At 32.5% G+C, this 21936-nt stretch overlaps 1 protein-coding gene across 2 annotated transcripts in view; it reads right to left on the bottom strand.

Moving 5' to 3' along the window:
* LOC143255369 (protein turtle homolog B-like) overlaps window positions 1-21936 on the bottom strand; it is a 290442-nt gene that overhangs the window by 80199 nt on the left and 188307 nt on the right. For both annotated transcript variants that reach the window (XM_076510909.1, XM_076510910.1), the window contains exons 4-5: window positions 4354-4557; window positions 1471-1764 (exon numbers count right to left, since the gene is read on the bottom strand). In XM_076510909.1, coding sequence (XP_076367024.1) covers window positions 1471-1764; window positions 4354-4557 — 498 coding nt within the window. The remainder of the gene's footprint in view (window positions 1-1470; window positions 1765-4353; window positions 4558-21936) is intronic.

The following is a 21936-nucleotide window of genomic DNA, read 5'->3' as shown; positions in this document are numbered from 1 at the left end:
TTTGGCTTAAGTTTGTTTACAATAATAATGGGGAGATATTTTGAAACATTTAAAAGTAGCTATTTTATACAGTTCAACTACAGACAAAATAATAATCAAGCATGTACGAAAATAAAGTTTTTGTTTTTTGAATTTCGCGCAAAGCTACTCGAGGGCTATCTGCGCTAGCCGTCCATAAGTATAAGAATAGATGGAAGACGGCTAGTCATGACCCCCCAACGCCAACTCTTGGGTTACTCTTTTTACAAACGAATAATGGAACTGACCTTCACTTTATAACGCCCCCACAGCTGAAAGGGCAAGCATGTTTCGTGGGACGGGGATTCGTTGTTGTTGTTTTTTGGAATTTCGCACAAAGCTACTCGAGGGCTATCTGTGCTAGCCGTCCCTAATTTAGCAGTGTAAGACTAGAGGGAAGGCAGCTAGTCATCACCACCCACCGCCAACTCTTGGGCTACTCTTTTACCAACGAATAGTGGGATTGATCGTCACATTATAACGTCTCCACGGCTGGGAGGGCGAGCATGTTTGGCACGACTCGGGCGCGAACCCGCGACCCTCAGATTACGAAGCGCACGCCTTAACGCGCTAGGCCATGCCAGGCCCTCGGGGATTCGAATCCGCGACCCTCAGATTACGAGACGAATGCCTTAACCACCTAGCCAAGACTCTTTAAACTTAGAAAGTGCTAGAAACTTTAACCATAAGTGATTAATAACACCTGCTTGTTCGAGCGCTTAAAATAAATGAAATATTTCAATAAGAATTGCTGATTATTAAATATGCATAACATGTCATTTTGTTTAATTTGTCCGCAAAACAATATGTAGTATGAAATAAACGGACAACGGTAACCTCTCGTATAAGCTGATATGACTATTATCGTTTAGAATTTTATCCCAGAGTTACTTAATTAAATCACTATGTGTGTGGCTGATAATAGGGCAAATACGTTTAGTACATTTAATAAATAAGTGTTGAGAATCGTTGAACAATAAGATTAATCAACTATATTCGTTGATACTATAGATAATATTGTTTGTATTTTCCACACTCAATCAAAGAATCAGTGTTAACTTCTACTTTGTCTACGCTCACAAATCAAAAAAATTATCGTAACAAAGAATTTCTAACGTTAATAAGTTAGTGTGAGCAAGTTTCCGGTCGAGGGTAAATCGAAATGGATCTTACCAATTTTGAAATAAAGGCCTCTATGCCCGTGATTTAACGATAAGATGTACATGATTAGTATGGAACATTTTAAGGCTATAGAAGCTTGGAAAGAAAATAACATTTTCATAAACACTGGATCGAATATCCAACTAATATATCGAACAGCGCATCACAATAGTTATTGCTGTGAGCTTTCCAGAATAACCTATTCAGGAAAGTTCAGAAAATATGTGGCAACAATTATTACTGTCGATTTTCCAAAGATATGTTATACCTGATATATAATAAGATACATACAATTTACAGTAATGTACCATCCGGTTTCAATGATGCTTCCTGGCATTCGAGGGTTTTCGGCTCTACAAACGAAATACTTCCCATTATCATCTGTAGATGGCGCGTATGTCAAAAGACTACTGCTGTACCCGCTGTTAATCTCCCTGTCAGAGGCTGAATGTAGTCTTTGGTTTCCTAGCCACCATGTAATAATTACTGCTGGACGAGCACCCGTGGTTACGCACAGAAACTCCACTTTGGCCCCAACAACCAGCGGTACTTGAAAAGGTTCCAGTTTGATTTTCTCAGGTTTGACTGAAAGCAAAAGACATATGAAAGAAAATATTAAGAGACTTGAAGAACGTAGAAAAAAGATGCTGTCAACCTTCTACGAAATCTTATAAATCAATTCAAACATTCGCAAAAACACAAAAATAAAACAAAACAAAATAAATGTTTCATGACCATGCCTTTCCAGTGAATTTATAGACGGGATTTTTACCATAAACAAATATTCGTAAATAAGTACTGAAATAATAAAAAAAAACACACTTTAACCTAAAACATTATAAATATGCAACTATTTGGATCTATATATACATGATAAATGTTGTGTTTTTGTACAATATAGTAATCCAATATTGATGCACAAACATAGTATAAGCATGCATTTGGAAGAAAAAAACAAAAGTAGGCAAAGCAGAAGAATAGTTTTTTTTTGGCAGAAGACTACACGAGGGTTAACTGCGATAATCGTCAACACCACCTGCCACAAACTGTTTGGGTATTCCTTAACCAACGTATAGTGAGATTGATCATACAATACAACAACGTTCCCATAACTAATAGGGCAAGCATCTTCAATAAGAGGAAATCGAACCAACGAAATGTGAATCAAGCGCTATAACCACTAACCTATGCCAGCCTTACACATATTACATATATACAATATGCTAAAATACTTTGCTGAGATATATTTTTTAAGGATGAGTTTCAAATATTTGATTCAATTTGTTCATAACTTTAAATATATCATCATAATTATTTTTGTTCAAGGTCAAGCAATCAACTTTTATAAGTAATGTGTGCGTGTTTAAAGTTATTCCGAAAAGATGCAAAATGGGTGAAAAATATAAATATCTAGAAGATAGAAGTGGAGTACGTTAGAGTAAAGCGATTTAGGAACGTAATAAAATCGTTAGAATCTGTATAAAATGCTCCATTGCGAGATTGTTATGCTCAAAAAACGATAATGCCTCCAGTTTTCTTTACGTAAGGGAGAAAAACTTCTGCCAAGACAGATGTCAAACTCTCCAAGCTTTACATAATAAAAACAAACAGTGACGTACAATTATGCTACAGAGAAAGGGTAAATAATGAAAACATTACTCTAAAATGAAATTACAGTAGCTTAAAAAATTAATTCATATGTGATCTCTTCATTTTCAGAAAAACAAAAGCTGACAGAAGACTAAGTCAGAGTAAAGTATATCAAACAGTAGAGACGTTTTAAACATTAATTAAGGTGCAGGGTAACTAAGGCCATTTTCAAGTACTTAACAAAATGTTTCTTTAATGGTTTGATGTTTAAAATTTTATTTATTTTTTATTCTCGTGCCATTAGTTTAGCGAACAGCGCAATGGGCGTTACTAAGCAATATGTATTGTTGCTGACGGGATATATACAAGTATAAACTGTCCAAGATATCGTGAACAAGAGACGAGCTATGACACGCCATTTTGAATAAAACGAGTCTATATAGCTTGAGCGACGAAATTAAAGGATAATATAATTTCGAGAAAGGATAATGAAAAAAGCGATTTGTTCGTAACATGTGTTTTATTTTGCCTACACATAGTTAGGTGTGCTGAAAATGTAAGTTATAAAATAGTACGAGTTTTAGGAAATGTTAATTGTGTGATGAAAAATTTATAACTTCATAACAAAAAGAATTACTGGCACTATCGTAAAATAATGAAATAATTGTAGTAAGAGGAAGACTGATTTACTATTATCACCTGATTAGCAAATTTTATTTCTCGTTAAAACAGTTTAATTCGAGAGTGCATGAAATCCTATTGAAACAATAACGGAGAGATATATTAAAAATAACAAGACTTAACAATATATTTTTAATATTGTATGGACGTATTTAACATGGAATCGTACTGATGGACAACATTTTGTTTATTTTTGAAATTCACGCAAAGCTACACAAGGGCTATCTGCGCTAGCCGTCCCTAATTTAACAGTGTAAGGCTAGAGGGAAGACAACTAGTCATCACAACTCACTACCAACTCTTTTACCAATGAATAGTGGGATTGACCGTCATATTATATTGTCCCCACGGCTAAAAAGGCAAGCATGTTTGGTGTGACGGGGATTCGAACCCGAAGATAACAGTGGTTTGAAGCTATAATTGATAAAGAAATTTAAGTCAAACGTTTTTAGTAAATCTGTTAAAACCACTTTAATACTCATATATCCGACAAAAACACACAAACATTTTCAGCTGCATAAGTAAGTACATTTCAAGGGAAAGCACAACTTGAGGCAAGTTTTAGCTACTATATTATATGTGTTTTATTAAAATAATATCGCTTTAGCTGACTTGGAGGTTTATATAAATGTGAAGTTTCTTTATCAGTTGCATAATACACGTTTTTACAGTTATGTTTTATTATGTTTTGTATACTTAAAAATAAAAACGTAGTTATACGTCTATGCGTGCTATTTGATTGCCTACCAAAAGTGTTAAAAATATCCGCAAAACTGTTGTTACTAACTTTAAAAATAATAACAACAACTAAGGATTCGATTGAAGAAATAGATTATACACAACAAGAAAACAGACACATCCGTTTAGTTTATCTCCCAGTTACGTGTTGAGCGCACAACTTACGGTTTAGGTCGATACTGACAGATCTAGATACTGGAACTGTGACGTTGTTGTTAGTCGACTGACAGGTTAGGTTTGTTAGTAAGTCGTATCGCCACAGTTTGGGGATATTTAACACATTTTCAACAATCTTGTTTGGAAGGAAAACATAATCTTTGTCCAGCAGTGAATGGCCTTTCCACCATGAAACTGTCGGTCTGGGTTTACCTAAAATAAAAATATTTAAACATTAACGCCATCAAACGAAATTAGTTGATATTTATCAACTGGCAAAAATTTTTAATAAGCTATCGTCTAGTATAAAATTAAAATGACAACGTGTTGATCCACGAACAAGAATTGTATTCTAAAGAATACCAGTGGGTTAAAACGTCGTTTCTCTCAAATATTTTAACAAGCAAGTTAAAGTCCATATTATTAGATTGAATGCTTTTACTATCAGTTTAGAAAACAAACATCTTAAACAATATAAAATTATCTTCCACACTTTTAATCGCAGCAAGAACAAATATATAACCTTTGGTGAATCATCTCTAATCGTAACAATAAAAAACACACACTTATGAGAACCCCATATATAGTTCTACTCTTTTCACCATTAGTACTAAGAGCATGTTCGTTCGTTAGCTGAACCTTCTTTTACTTTTCTCTCATCATAAACGTTGTATACATTGGTGGATCTGATATTGTCCTACATTTTTTCATCACAAGTGTGTCGAAATACACATTAATGGATCTGGTGCTGTCCTACTTTTTTCAACAGCAGTGCATAGAAATACACTTTATTAGGTCAAATGTAGTCCTACCATTTTCTTTGACATTGTAAATAACACATACGCTCGGGTTTCGAATGTCTTTACTGCATATAATTCCTTCTAATTGTCTAAAAAGCAGAAATCGTTAGATGATATAATATTGCGTCAACTTTTTTTCTATTTCCATTCTAACGAAAATGAGCGTTAATGGCTGAAAAAGTAGTTGTTCTTATATGCTACCATCATCAGTCTCACAAAGATGTAAATTAGTGATCCATACTGGTTCAATATTGGAAAATATATGATAACGTAGAGTGAAAAATAATGTAGATGTGAACGGAGGTTTTCACATTTTATTACCATCTAGAAATTAAAATACTGTATGTATACTTCAAATTCTATTTTCACCTTGGTCGAAAACTAATGAACAAGAAAAGCACACTAAACTCTCTACATGATTAATAACTCGAAAGCACATCAAGTTCATAATCTGAACCAAGCATTAAAATTACTACATCAACAGATGAATTTCATGTTGAAGTTTACACGCAAGAAAATGGTACTGTTATTCGTTTTTATCTATAAATTATTTGGTTAGAAAAGTCTCAAGAATGCATTAAGTCTAACAAAAGAGATGTGTTATTTATTATTATCAAATAAGACATGTAGCAAGTGCATGTCTTGAATCAAAATCATGTCACTTAGTCCCGTTCATGAGATTATACTGACTACAACTGAAGTGAAATACTTAGGCAAAGTAGAAGAGTAATTTTAATACAGAAGTTTAAATTATTATTTAATTATTTAAAGTGGTGAGATACGATGCAATACGTAATGTTGTTTTATAAAATTCGCGATTTTTATTGTACAAAAATGAACATTAATGCTGCCTTAAAAAATACAAAAAGCATTTATTTTACCTTTGCAAAAAAAGTTCATTAAAAATAAATAAAAAGCACTTATGTCTTAAAACAAATAAAAAGTACTTATGTCATCTTAAGAATTAATAAAGAGCCCTCTTCCTACTTTATCCCTTTGTCTATATTAATTGCAATGGACTATACTAAATATACAAATGGTTACATTTAAGGAATAGACAGTTTAAGCTAGAGTACAAACATTTTATTCGTTCCCCAAACTTTGTGCTAGTTTGAGGAACGGATAAATTTCTCTTTAGTAAAAGAATTATGTGTTGATATAGAACATACATGTCAGTGGAAATGCAATATCTGTCTGAATTAACCTTTGTTTTCAAACTTTACTTGTAAAATTTAATTAGAGAAAAAGCATGCAATTTTAAATAAAGATCAGATATGGTTGCTCAAACCTAAAATTCTATCATTCGTTTCTGCAGCTAAATGTAGGAATGCGGTTGGCCAATAATCACTGTACTATTATTTACCGCACAGTATTAGTTACTAGTAAGTTTGAAAATTTAAGGTTCGATATCTTGCTTGGATAAACACAAACTTCCAACATGTTTTGTTGTTAATGAGGTATTCCTAAAGCATGAATATTCTAGGTTAAATCTTTTTCATTTTCACGCTGTTTGCACCCTAATAATAATTTTCAACATGTTTATGAAATCTAGAAAAGTTCTAAGACAATAAAAACGATCATAATGGGATTATTCAAGTACGTAGCTTTTGTTTTATTTTAATTGAATTTAACGTTTGTGAACGATCTATTTATGGCCAGTTAAAGTGAACGAATTACATCGTGACTGCAAACATAATGGCTGCATTTCATGTAAACATCATATCTTACAACCTTGCAATTGAAGTTAAGATAAGCAAATACTCTTCTGCTGCATATTGACTAGTTTATTTCTAAAACCAACTTTCCTATTGCGAAATTACTTTACAAAAAACATTGTATTTTAAGCAAAGTCTTGACACAAACGAAAGGAAAGAATTCATTTCTAACTGTCATTTTATCTACAATAGTTGAATGAATGAGTATGCAAGTAGTATTGTTCGAAAGATCCAATACTGAATTGTTGTTGAAAAGCAGTTTAGTGTTTTTATTTTGTGCCCAACGTAGTGTCCCTATTTTAGACTTAAAAAGTTAAAATTTGAAATCAGGTCTGGAATGTAGAGCGATACTGAATATTAAAGATAACACTCTATCGAGCATAGAATTGCTCAAATTTCTTGTCACTTCTATCATTGCCGTACGTGTCTTCTAAGTGGAAACATCTACAAAAACTAGAATAGCTGATTCACAATACTATCCATTTTTACTAATTGGACACTAAGTATCTTCACACATATTATACTACTGATGTTGCAGCAGTTAAATAGTCATTCTGCCAATAATATAACACTCTAATCCCAAGCCAAGTGATTTTTTTTTCACCCCAGATTGTGAAAAAGAATTATGCATCTTCTTCTGTTTAAAATTCTTTGACTGCTATAGTTTTCAACAAATTTGACATTTAATACTTAACGACAACATCACACAAAGCATACACGCCTATTGATCTGTTAAGTCTGTTTGTTGTACGTGCATATATAACACTATGTTTGCGAACACTAGCCTCCAGTCAGTATTACGGAAACTAAAATCTGTCAAGGAACTATCTAGTTCAGAATACTTTGAAATAACACACCAATCAATGAAAGATATTTCTTTTGCCAGATATTTGCTCTTGAAGTAAATTCATAGGAAAAAATATGCAAACATTATTGTCAGTATGTTACTTTGGAACTAATGAGAAAACTATTATGCCAATAAAATCGTTTATTTTATTTTTTGGTTCAATATAATGACTTAGAAAAGAATTATAGTCATATTATACAAATATATTTACAGAGTTGAATAAGTATATCTTTAACTTAGAATTGTAGTCAATTTTCATCTCCAATGAAAAATGAATTTTAGAATAAAAAATAACCATTTGGGGCTTCTAAAATCCTAGTAATTTTGCTTCCCATATTTTAAAACAATTTGATCTTCGAAATGAGTTTGGAAATTTACCTCAAGAACAAGATATTTAACGAATATTTTCTAAATGGTAAAGTCTGTAAAATATACTACATTTTATTTTTTATCATAACTGAATTTTAAATCGCACCTAGAGTAAAACAAGTTCTTCAGTCTTTACGTCATCCTACCAGAGAGCCATTGATAAGTTTCAGGACGTGCAATTCTAAAACTTGGGATTCATTTTCAGAGCGCAGATAGACAATTGTAAAGTTTCGCGCTAACAAGAAACAAAAACGAGCAGAAAACAGCATATAAATAAAAACCTATTTTCAGTTTTAATTTTTTAAGCATCGCATTCTTAAAATACATTTCCTCCCCAGTTTCTCAGAGAGCTTACCGCAATACAAATCAGCAAGGGTTGGTTGGATTATTGAGATATTCAGAGCAGAAACCATTAAAAATGATATTTTCTATTTCGAACAGCTGAAGCAGAACTAAAGAATAAAAAATGGAATGAGTATATTTCCATTAGGATTGACTTGAAACCTTTTCTTACTCACATTTCTAATCCTTGGTAATGACAGGTTGCCAGCTACAGAGATTAATCCTCTTTCTTATACTACTGAGTGAAAGCTAGCCTTAACTTTGGCTGCATGTTTAACAGCTAAAAATATGTGCGAGCCGAGAAAAAGACCATTAGCAAGTTTTAAAAGTATGCGAGAACCATTTAGATGGAATACAATTCTTTCTTCTTTTCAATTATTTTTTTTTCTCAGAAATAGCAGAGAAAACAAAGGGATAAGAAATAAATAGAAAAAGAAAATCGATAAGATCAGAGACAATTTCACTTTTCCATATTTGTTCTTTATTATGAAAAAAAGTTTCTAGGCTTAGAAATAATTTCATTTCCTAATATTTTAAATATTACTCTGTAAGTTAAATTTAAAGACTAGCCACAAATGTAATATATAAAAATTACCATGGTGACTTAAAATTACCAACCCTTATTTGAAATATTTTACTGTCCACATATCTGACTCTCCAGTAAATAACCGCGAAATTTTTTTCACACAAAATATCATTGTCAACCTCCAGAATATTGATAAATAAATATAAATTAGACATGTGATGTCTCCCAAGTGGCTCAGCAATAAGTGAAGGCTTATAACGCTAAAAAATCGTGTTTCGATACTCTAGTACAGTTTTGCGCTTAACAATAAACGAAACAAAAAGTTGATATTGACAGATTTGAAAATGTTTACTTTAGCCTTGAAACTAGTAGACGAGTTTCAAATAAAATAAAAGCTTCAGCCCCCTAGTGGCACAGTGGTATGTCTGCGGACTTACACATTAAAAACCGGGTTTCGATACCCGTGGTTGGCAGAGCACAGATAGCCCATTGTGTAGCTTTGTACTTAATTCAAAACAATCATAAACTTTGAACTCCAATTTACTTACAAATTTAAATAACGGTACTAAGCTTCTAATCACTGTCAGTAAAAACATAACTGAAAGTAAAGTACAGATTCATTAATATGTTATTACAATATACGTACAGATAACAAAGTAGAGAGTACAGCTTTAAAATTTGAAATAAAATACGACTTCCTTCTTAAGTCTTTAGTGATGAATATTAAATAATGTGTCATACGTAAATTATAGAATTATTCAGAAATCTTTATTTAGATACACTGCTGGCCAAAAGATTAAGGCCAATGAACATAAAGAAAAAATATGCATTTTCCGTTGTTAGACTCAACCACTTATGTGAGTAGAGCTTCGAAAGATTAAAATAACAAAAGGTAAAATAAAAATAAAAAACATAATTAGCATTTAATAGGAAAAATGTGATACTATGAAATTAGCCTAAATGCTAACTGGTCAACTTAACAGCAAATAGTCATTCATTACTTAGCTAAGCAACGTATTTTATTTTACCTATCATCACGCCCACATGATTCTTTTAAAACCTTGAGCTAGAAACTGTTAATCACGTTTGCTTGACCTAACCAATACTTATCTTTCTGCATGTGCTTTCACTCTATAGTTTTGCTGATCTAAGCCAATCGTCTATAATCTGATTTCGTTTGTTTTGAATTTTGCGCAAAGCTACACGAGGAGTACCTGCGCTAGCCGTCCATAATTTTGCAGTGTAAGAATAGATGGAAGGCGGCTAGTCATGACCACTCGCCGCCAACTCTTGGTTACTCTTTTACCAATGAATAGTGGGATTAACCGCATATTATGACGCACCCACGACTGAAAGGGCGAGCATATTTGGTGTAATGTGGATTCGAACTCGCAGCCCCCAGATTACGAGTCTAATGCCTTAACCACCTGACCATCCCGGGCTGTCTTTAACCTGAATGACAAAAAACTAAAAACTGTCCACTTTTACTCTTAGATGACGCTGTAGCACAAATATCAGACCAATAACTCGTGTGACTTTTTGCGTAGACATGAGCAAATGTTTTGGTCAAAATTGATTGGTTCTTGGGGAATAACGTTAACACGTGGCTTATATTTATACGAATCTTGACATATAATTATAGGCTGTAGTGAACCAACTTTATAAAAGTCTAGTATGTTTCTTTTTCAAATAAAGTTTCCTTACTTTTGATGCGCAGAAGAAGAAAAAAATAAGAAAGTTATTCAAAATTGAAGACTTCATATTTCTTGTATTTCTTGAGAGATGGTCTTGAAATTTGGTATGCGAAGTGGGGGTCTATTAAAGCATATCCACCGGAAATATTTATTTGTTTGGATTACCACAGTCTAAGCTCCTGAAAGTAAAAATCTACTAATAACTGTTAACAACACACAGGTGTTCTGCAGGCTGTGTCATCTATTCCTATGATTAATTAAGTGCGAGAAGGTTCATAGCGTTTTTTTTCCCCCGAAATGAAAATTTTAATTGTTGAACTAATAACTTCTGTTACATAGTTTTTATACAGTTACATCTATACACACACATAACTTTACATTATAATACTGTATTAGGCCAAGTTTAAAGATTTATAGTCAGGGGCGTAGCCAGCACTATTGGAGTATGAGCTGAGTAAGTGTGGGGCAACTCTTTTCCAAAAAAAAGTAGAACCTTTCTTCATCTCAATAGAATTAATTGATTTACATAAATATCAAGTGTTCATATTAAAAACATCCAAAGATACTGGACCTATCACACTTCTTAAACATTGGGGTGATCTGTTCCTCCAACTCCCTCTCTTGCTACGCCTCTATATTAATATAAAATATAATCATCTTATATCGTTCGGTTACCATAAATGAAACTTAACTAATTGCCTGTCAGCAGATAAGACTTTAAAGTTATAGGTTCATTTACCCTTAATATAATTCTAATATTTTATTCTGGTATTAAACAATTACCATTAACTTTGTAGAGGTAGGTCAAAATGGCAATGCCCGGTATTAAACAGTCATAATTAACTCTGTCTGGTTAAGTCAAATTAGCTTTTATTTTGTTATAACCATTGAAAATACTTTCATAATGATTTTTAGAAACGTTTGAATGTCAATTCCTTTAAGAATAGACCATGATTTATTGAAAACATAAACCTTGATGGCAGAAAATAACCCATAACAGTAAAAAACTTTGCAGAATAAAAATATTTGTCCAATAAAAATTTAAAGGTAAAAGTAAAATATTTTTATGTATATATATAAATCAATAACACTTAAAAGTTACCGTTTCTGATAAAAAAAGAAACATTAAACCGATAGAATTTCTGAAACATATGTTAAGGTACCGAAAAACTTGATAGAAGCCATTCGCTTCAAAGCATTCAAAGACATAGGATCTGGAAACTGTTACTCAGTAGTAGACAATTTTAAATGTTGTGGTTTTCTTAGTGCAATGTTTTCAAATGGGAATCGAACCCAGATTTTAGAAGTTTAAGTCCTTAAACTTGTCTGTGACGCGTAGAGGGGGTTTATTTTATGGAAACCATATCCTAAATGAACACAAACAAAATAATTAACGATGTTCAATTTATTTACTAATTGGTTGCACCAGCATGTGATTCAAGCCTCGTAAAGAATAGTCCATTAACTATAAACTTTTCTAGGGAAGTTTCGTTGGTTTGTTGATCACACTTGAGCTACAAACGTTATGTAGCTAGCTATTCGGTTGAAATCTTAGTAGGGATGATACGGTGTTAATGCACAAGTTTTAGTTAAAAATACATTTGGTACGTTAGACTGAATGCTTTCTTCTGTTTTTCTCTCAATAGAAAACATTTTATATGTTATTTAAGCTTTAGGGTTCTAATAGGCTGTATAATAATACTAAACTGTTCTATACAGCAAAGTGTATCTCTTTCGGAAACGATGAATGGTGATGTATAATATATAAATTTGTTTGGTTTCACAGCGGAATTTTGAACACTCAACAAACTGTTAGACAAGAATAAAGAAGGGCTTGTTTTTTGAGTTAAGCAAAATACTACATAATGGGCTACCTGTTTTCTGCTTTCAGTGGGTATCGAATTTGCAGACATATCGCTGTGTCACTACGGGAGGTGTAAAGAGTCCACAGCATTTGTTTTTGCCAAAATTTGTTTATAGAACAAAGGATCATTTTACTATCTACTTTATCCATTACAGGGAATTGAGCCCCGAATTTTTGCGTTGTAAATCTGTACACTTACTATTATCCCATCGAAGAACGTTTTCGCGAACAAAAAAACTGACTTAACGTTTAATTAAAAAAAATAGAAATTTTAGAAGAAAACCTTTATAAAAATAGAAAAGAGTATATCTTTCTCGGATAATTTGGTTCAATTTTTAAAGGAAATATGCATGCGAGAAGAGTTATGTTTTTGTTTTAGCAAAGTTATGAAGTATAAGAATCGTGTTTAATCTAAAACATTGTACTAGGGATCGTATTATCCGGACAGAGAAAATATTTTTAAAAGGAATATATTGTTTTAGCGAGTAAATTTTAATTTGTGAAATATGATAAAGTGTGTACAGTGTTTTCTGTTTATTATCTAAAATAAAAATGTTAATAAAAACCTTTAGTAAAAATAAATAATGAATTTCTTCAAAACCTTTGTTCTATTCCCAACAGATAGTGTATTTGTTACTGAAATATGCATGCAAGAACGAGTTCTATGTTTTGTTTTAGAATAAAACACAAAGGACTTGTTTTATCTTTAAGAAAATTTTTCAGGGATTGCAAAAGTCAATTTTGGAGCAGTGAAAGTTGATCGATCTTGGATCCAATCTTAATTTACTTGAAGTTGTGCTCAAAGAGCAAACAGACAAAGCTTAGTTGAAGAATGGAAATTGTTCATTTTTTATTAAGACAAATACATTAGTTGAATTCTTTAAATCAAGCGCGCGACAGAAAACAGTTTGCCCTCTTTCCAATTTGTGGTGATGAGCTGTCTTTTGAATATGCTTCAATAAAGATGAACAAATGGATAATCGCAGTTTTTGTATCTTTTATGTCTTAAGTGTTCCACAGTTTACTCTACCATAGCTATTTTTCATAAAATAATTTTTCTAACAAATTCAAATAATATTAAACACACGTTAACTTTTACACTTATAAATTATATTCATGGATATTTCCTGCAATAATGTTTTTTTTACGTAGTGTAAGTATGTGAAGTACAGTTTAAAGGAATGATAATAAGTTGAGAATTCTCCTTGATAATAAATCGAGCAAAGCTTTTGTGTTAATGTGTAAGTTATTTAAACTCGATCGATGCTCATTATATAGATGGAATTTCAAACGAAATAAATAACCTAAAAAGGACGTTGTAGAAAACGTAAAAAACCTAAGATACTTTGACGAATCTGGCATAGCCTGGTGGTTAGGGGTGCTTGACTCGCAATCTTTGGTCGCAGGTTCGAATCAATATCACTAAACATACACTCACTCTTTCAGTTGTCGAGGAACTATAATGCGTGACAAATCCCATTATTCATTAGTAAATATGTAGACAAGTCTTGGCGATGAATGGTGTTGACTAGCTGCCTTCTCCAAATCTAGCCAATGGACGGGTAACGCATATTGTGCTGGTGTGATTTTACCGCAAAATTAAAAAGAAACGTATATATATATTTATATAAAATTTTAAAGTACCTCACAGGAATGTTATTGTGAAAACCAAACGCATCAAAATATTAAAATTATAAAAAATAAAATGATTTTATTGGAAGATAATTTGGTACTGTTAGTTAATAATATACCTCTATAAGAACTGAGTTGGTTCAATGACGATTGCAAGTGGGATATGGAGGTCATGATTCGTAATACATAGAATGAATATCTGAACAGAGAAAGAAACTGTTCCCAATGCCAATTGGCTTAGCAAAGACAGACACGACTCTTCGTGCAATATTTATAAATATCAATATTGCAATCGAATGGCATAAACTGGGAGATCCAGTTTATTCAGAATAAAATGTGACGCACTTTCAAATTAACCAGTAACAGTGAAGATTATTGCTGGGTCATTCTACTGAGACAGACTGCACGAACATCATCATAATACTGAGTTCAGCGTTTGTTCAGAGAATATGGATAAAACTAAAATACTTGAAAATTCAGCTGATAACAACCTCCGTTCCAAGCCACAGCGGTATATCATTCAATAAGAAAGCGGACCACCTATCTGACGATCTAATGATGTCGTCAAAGAAGTAGCATGCAGAACTCGAGAAAAGGAAAATATTGAAATATGGCATGCTGGCTAACAGGAGGAAAGATGGTGAAGGTACGGAAGTAATGCGAGCAGGAAAGTACGTAGGAAGGGCAGATGCAACTTAAGCCAACTTCAACTGACCATTATGACAAGAAGTACCTTGAAGTGATTACTGGTGAAAAAAGTACCTGTGCTCAAGTATCCAAGTGTCAATTATAGTAGAAGTAATATTAAAATAACATTGATTTCTAATTCTTTACGTAGCATTAAAAATAAGAATAATTATAATAAAAATAAATGAAAAGATAATAGTTAATAATAATATATATAGAAAATCGTCATTTATTTTACGCTATGTTATGAAAGATATTCAAAACCAAACTCAGACTTCTTTTTCACATATTGGATATAAATAAATTGAAGTCAACGAATAATAATTTCATTACTCATCTATGGCTTTATGTTTGCTTGCAATATCGTAATTCTAGTTCTGGTATTAATTCGCGCATAAGTAATTTCCAATTGCCTGTTCCTACACCATTCTAACATCGTTCTGACCAGTCGTTCTTTCATGTTCATCCTTTTCGACTATCTCAAGAACGGTCGGCATTGACAAAACACTCGGAAAACTGCTGTTCTTAACAGCTGTTTGCAATTGGATTCGTAACACTACTCTTACATTTAATCAAACTGGCAGGATAAAACTCAGTAACCATTAGAAAAAAGTAAAAATATGCATCACATTTAATGCAAGTTATATTGAAAAGTTATGTCTAGTTGCTTACACCCGCAACTCAAGTGGTTGATATATGCGAAATAGAATCCTATTTTCATTTGTTTTGTTTTTTTCTGAAGTTCACTCTTTATTTCTCTCACACAATACACTAAATATACATGCATTAAAAATACATAAATCGAAATACAAAGATTGAAAAAATGGTAAAGTTACAATTTTGGACGTTTTCTGGCTTTTGGACATTCTATATATTTTCAAAGTTACAGAAATTTAAAGCACAAAATATTCTGGTTGACCTTGTGACAACACATTTCTGCGGGCCCCCAAAAGTATCCTGTTTCAAGACTAAATAAAACCAAAGTTAATAATAACAAATATTTTATATTTTTTGCTTTTAAAATTCATATGATGTATCTGTATCTCACAGAGTGTATAAATTTTCTCGTGATTCATGGTATGTACATGTTTTACTAACACCATGACAGTACAAATTGCAACGTTAAGCGTTCCTTATGTGACGTCATTTTAGTGTCAATCGACCTACTGACAGACAACACATTACACACTATTGTATAATGGTTAAAACGAGTGACCCCTCAAGGTGGCCTTCTAGATGATACACAAAAAAGAAATTAAAAAGAAAACCAGTCCCTTTTTAGAATAACTACCGAACCATTCACTTTAAATAACATCATTCCAAAGCTCTGTAACAAAACTATACGGTCCGGCATGGCCAGGAGGTTCAAGCACACGACTCGTAATCTGAGGATCGCGGGTTCAAATCCTTGTCGCACCAAATATGCTCGACCTTCAGCCGTGGGAGCGTTGTAACTTTCGGTCAATCCAACTATTCGTTGGTAAAAGATTAGCCCAAGAGTTGGCGGTGGTTGGTGATGACTAGCTGCCTTCCTTCTAGCCTTACACTGCTAAATTAGAAACGGCTAACACAGATAACCCTCTTGTAGCTTTGCACAAATATCAAAATAAAATTAAACAGAACTATATATATTTTTTAACATTAAGTGAGCCACTTATATGTTCAATAATTATAGTAAAGTTTGAATAATTAGACACTAATCATTGTGATTATTAGTAACTTACTCGGTTGCTAAAGTTCAATCACTTATTAGCTGATCGGTTTATGATTTATAATACAAATTTCATTTAATAGATTCTAATTAATTAACTTATGTCCTATACTTCAATTGATATTCTGTCCTCAGGCAAGTACTAAGGTGGACTAAATAAAATTACACATGACTAGGTGATAATAGGTTATTGCCACGTTGCCACTATCTCTTCAAAGAGAGATTGTCTTCCAGAACCAAACAAAATAGGTAACAGAAGTTTACATTTTTATTAGTGTGTTGGATGTTGTGATGTAAAAATCAAAAATGTACAGGGCCAAAGATCAAAGTTTTAAATCAAAGCTCCATAGGGTTATTCTGGATAAATCTTTAGGATTGGGTGCGAGACAATAAATTCTGGGGTTTGTGGTTCACGTTCTATTGCCGGTAAAACGTGCTTTGCACGTTGAGGACGAGAGAACGCTAAAAGAATGATACTCAAATCCCAGAACTTAGCCAAAACAAAATGTAGCTCAAAAATTGAAAGTGGGCTCCGTTGCCCCAACTGTGTTTCCTCTAATCTATCAGTTCCAATTTAGAAACGATTATTTAAAGAGTATTCTTTATTAACATGAATTATTCACACTTCCCTCTGAGAACCCAAGGTCTCCTCATGATTCACAGAGGCCTCAATGTACCAGTCAAACCTTTTTGTTTTCTTATTTACTTCCATAACTACTTTTAATTGATTTGTCTTCTGCTATTTTCCGAACTCATTTCAAATCTTTTAAAGCAAATGGTTTTAGTTTAGCTTCTCAGATTCATTTTTTCTTCCTATGTTGTTATTTGTATTATTTTCATTCTCCAGTATTTCGTGATACCTATTTTCTTCCCATGTTTATGTTAAAAACCAGTATATGGTAGAAAGCCTACATAAATTGTTTATTCAGTAAATGAGAATTAAGAAACAAATAGGGAACATTTCTATAAAACCTCACGAAGTAGAATTATGGGAATTAAAAACTGTTGGCCAAAATGTTTTGAACCAAATCTAAAAAGTAAAAACGAATCGTCAATAGTCGCTGCTGTAGGAAGATCGCAAATTGATAAAAATATTGGGCTATAAGCTAAAAGTCTGTAGTTGGTAAAAATAAACAAATTTTCTATGAGCCATTAAATAATAACCAGCTTTAATCTCTTTAGTATGTGTACAAAGTTTTAGATCTTCAGGTGCTTTCCTCTAAGAGCTATGGCGGTCAATCACACACATACACATAGACACTTTTGTTTTTATAAATTTAAACAATCGCCTGAACACTAACCATACATTAATGTCTAAAAAGTTTTCGTAGTGATGTTTATCAACTTAGCGTATTTTGGTACAGGTATCAAGAATGAAACTGCCTGTTTACCATACGTAATAAAAATACACAGAAATTGCTAAAGATTTTTTGTTGCATATTTTGCAATTTGTTATAATACTTGGACCAAAGTTCACTATTAAATGTGGACTTAAAATATATAAATACATCGCTCAATTGTGTTGACTACGTTAAACAAATCTTAGCTGAATGTATAGGATATCTAGAATGGATAGTATGTCAGGCTGTATCCAAGGTTCCGGTTCTCTCCCCGTCACAAAAACATCTCTCTCAATATTTTAGGGATGGTAGATGCTTTTAAAGAGTGGCATTCAAATCTCATTATCTAAAGGTAATAGCTTACGAGTTGACAGCAATAAAGTTTGAATAGCTGCTTTTTCTCTAGTCTATCACTTCAAAAATATGGAGGCCTACACAGATAGCTCTCGAGTAGCTTCGTGCGAAAAAACACAACAATAATAACAACCTCTAAAGTGTGTTATTATGATGCTCGCTCCTTCTACAAAGTTACGCAATAGGTTATCTGCACTGTCAATTTACAAGAATCGCACACTTAATTTAGAGTTGTAAATCCTTAAATTGGGTAAATGGTAAAACAAATATTGGTTGCTCCAGCTATTGTTTTCTTTTTTCACAATTTTCAACCTAGGAAATCATATTTACATGTTTATCACATTTATACAATCTCAGGCCACCTGGTGACAACTCTAGAATAATTAAAATAATACCTTTACAATGATGCAGCGAAGAGCGCTCGCAATAATTTCAGTGCGATATATCATAAAAAACTTAAATTTCTTTTCTATTTTTACTTCATTCTAAAGTTGGCCAGTAATTGCTATAACCTGATATCGACTAAAATCTTTATATTCTAATAGGCAAAGAAATTTTCAGACTCAGTAATAGCGAGTAGAAAAATTTATCACTTCGGTCTACGTAAAAAACGAATGAAGAGAAAGCGTTATCTGATCCCACATATCATCTATAGCACAACGATGTTTCGGACTGCAGGTGGTTTTCTTTGCGAAAAAGTGTAAGAAGACATCAGTGATGACGAGAAACCGCTCTTCTATGTAAAGTGTTTTCTCAGCCCAAACGAGCCGTTTTTTGCATATAAATGTAAGAAGACATATCTACAATATAACTAATTTATGATTAATAACATTATGTTACACAAGACCTTTTTGTAATTTGATTGTTATTCATAATTCAGACCCTTTTTTATTAATTCCAATTATTATTAAAAAATCTTTATATTTCTTCTGGTACAAGCTTAACAAGATCATTCTTATGCATATATATTTACAAAAACATTGAATGTAACTACATCTAATTACATCAGAACTTGTCTGCTGCATGTTGGTTAAATACAAATCATTTCCAGTACTTTACTCTGGTTTCTTGTGGCAGGAACGAAGAAGGGCATTTCCACTTTCATCCTGTAAGCTATTGTCGGTTTATGACTTGGTACACTAAAGCGAGGTTTGAAAACAAATATCGACTAATCATAAATGAGACTCAAAAACTGAATTATTCGATTATTCTTATCCAACATATGACTAATATATAAAGAGCTGTCACCCATTTACAGTTGAAATTCAATCGTACCGCAAATATTTTGTTTCTGTAAGGTTTTGGTTAAGCTAATCAAGGGCTAACTACTCTAGCCGTCCTACCCTTGAAATGATAGACTAGTGAACGTCACTCACAACCAATTTTTGGGTAACTGTTTATCAATAAATAGCGACATTAACAGTCACGGTTTAACTCTCCTACATCTGACTGTGCGAGCATGTTTGGTGACGTGCTTCGATCCCGCGATTTTCATATTGCGAATCGGTCATAATAACAAACCAGGCCAAGCTAATCTTATGATTTGATGTAGGCTTCCCTCAAATAAATAGATGGGCATTGCTAAATATATTGACGACTAATGATTCTTCTCACTGAATAATTTTTTTATGATAAATTTAATACAATCATAATTATATTTATAATAATATAAAAACAAAGTACTTTTAGAATAAGTTTCCGAGATGTTTGCTTCATTTACTTTCAAACAAGTCAAAGCAGCATGTAAAATAATGTCAGGAAATATAAGCATTTGAAAATATTTCGTACCTTACCACAAAGCCTGTGTTATTTCATTTTATCAAAATTTTAATTTAGAGCTAAGAGATAACGAAACATTTGTAATGACAGAAAATCCGTCAAAAATACCGATAAATCTATTCATAACACTAGGTATTCTCTCTCTTACATAATCATTAATGTGGAAAATTTTGTAATAATTGATTTTCTTTGGTGGGCTAGATTTAGCTAACTTACAATGTATAAATACATACGCAAAAACTACTACAGAATTACGACTAGAATTCTTAACACGAGTGATATAATCTCCCAAAGTTGTGGTATTATACACATTTTTAATAATCTTTTTCACCAAACCTACAGATATATTTATGCTTAATTTTATTCGTCAACGGTCTTAAGGACGTTTCTTGTTGTGAGAATGCCTTACAATTATGGTAGAAATTAAGCGCATGTATCAATTAGCTTACGTGAAATTAAGCTGTGCACTTATCTTAAAACGAAATATTTGTGTGCGTCTTGATGCACTGCAGCTGATGGAAATGGGTTTCAATTAATTAAGTGAAGTCACGCTTCGCAATCCTGTAGAAGACTTGCCTCTAAGCTCTTTTGACTAAGTTCGATTTCCACCATTTCTCTACATAGAAATGTTGATACTGAAACGTGACGTCACTTACTTATCTTAAAAGCATATGGCTTAGGGGAGTTCAACTTTAGCGCGGGTTCGTTTTAATAGTAAAGAGATAAATCAAATTATTTCTTAGTTAGTCTACCCGAACAAGTCTCTGGGGTGACATTTCGTTAAAACACTAGTGACTATATTAAATATCGCTGAAAAACTTTGATATATAAAACATCTTAAACTATATAAGGAAATATTTTTATTCTGAAACTGTGCGATGATGACAGATGCAATAACAAATATGCAATACAGAGAAAATAATAAAACAGTAAATGTCGTTTATAAGATTTTAAATAAGAAACTGTCCAACTAAAAATGCAGTATTCTTCTTCCAACAATGAAAGCAGGACACTATTTTTACTGGCGCTTTGTATTAAAAGTCGCAAGTGACGCTTTTGCCCTCTTTCGAATTTTGTTCTTAACAATTCTACACCTGAAAGACCACCATTTGTTTGTCTTCGTCTGGAATCACATGACGAAGGGTGGGTGGAACCGCCGGAAACCTAAGTGACGGGTGGCAAATCAAATGATCGATTTTCTCGCCCAAATTTAAAGGTTTACTGAGAACAGAAAATGAATGTATTAGTAGAACACAATTATTGTGGTTCATAGGCTATTTTACTAGCAAAGCGATTAAATCAATTTTTTATGTGGCATTACCTCAAAATAATACTAGTAATACTTTTGAAGAAATATTTCTTTCCTTGTTGGAATATTCATCTAGCCCTTATATGTAATGTGGTAATGTATTTCTAGATATTGCTAGATGTAACCAAGTGTTAGTTATTTAGACCATGTACATTTCTAAAAAAAATGAAGTGAACAGTCTGATATTCGCGCAAAAGTTCTCATTTTCAAACTATGTTTGTGACGTTCATGTAGCACTGTTTATATATATGCACAACAACCATCGATGCGTAGAAACCTGTATATAATTAAGACCACCTGATTTTATATTTGGAAGAATACTTGTACTTTGCTACCGCTACAACTAACAACACAGTCTCGAGTTGCGTGTATAGGCTAATGGACTAAACAAGACTACAGAGTAAGGGTTTCTTGGTCTTTACAATGTAAACACAACCTATGTATTTCTCCTACAATAAATGACATTTATTCTTCATGACGAGAAACCAACTTCAAATTAAATGTATCTCAGAAAGTATGGTATGGATATTAACACTTTTATTGAAAAGCAGAGAAGATAATCTAAAAAGATTGAAACGTTGTCCTCTGCTTCTCATTAAAAGTGTTAATACCCATAGAGCCGT

This window comes from Tachypleus tridentatus, chromosome 7 (genome assembly GCF_004210375.1).
Source record: "Tachypleus tridentatus isolate NWPU-2018 chromosome 7, ASM421037v1, whole genome shotgun sequence".
Lineage (NCBI taxonomy): Eukaryota > Metazoa > Arthropoda > Merostomata > Xiphosura > Limulidae > Tachypleus > Tachypleus tridentatus.
Note: the sequence above shows the minus strand (reverse complement) of the source record. Positions and strands in the feature narration are given on the sequence as shown.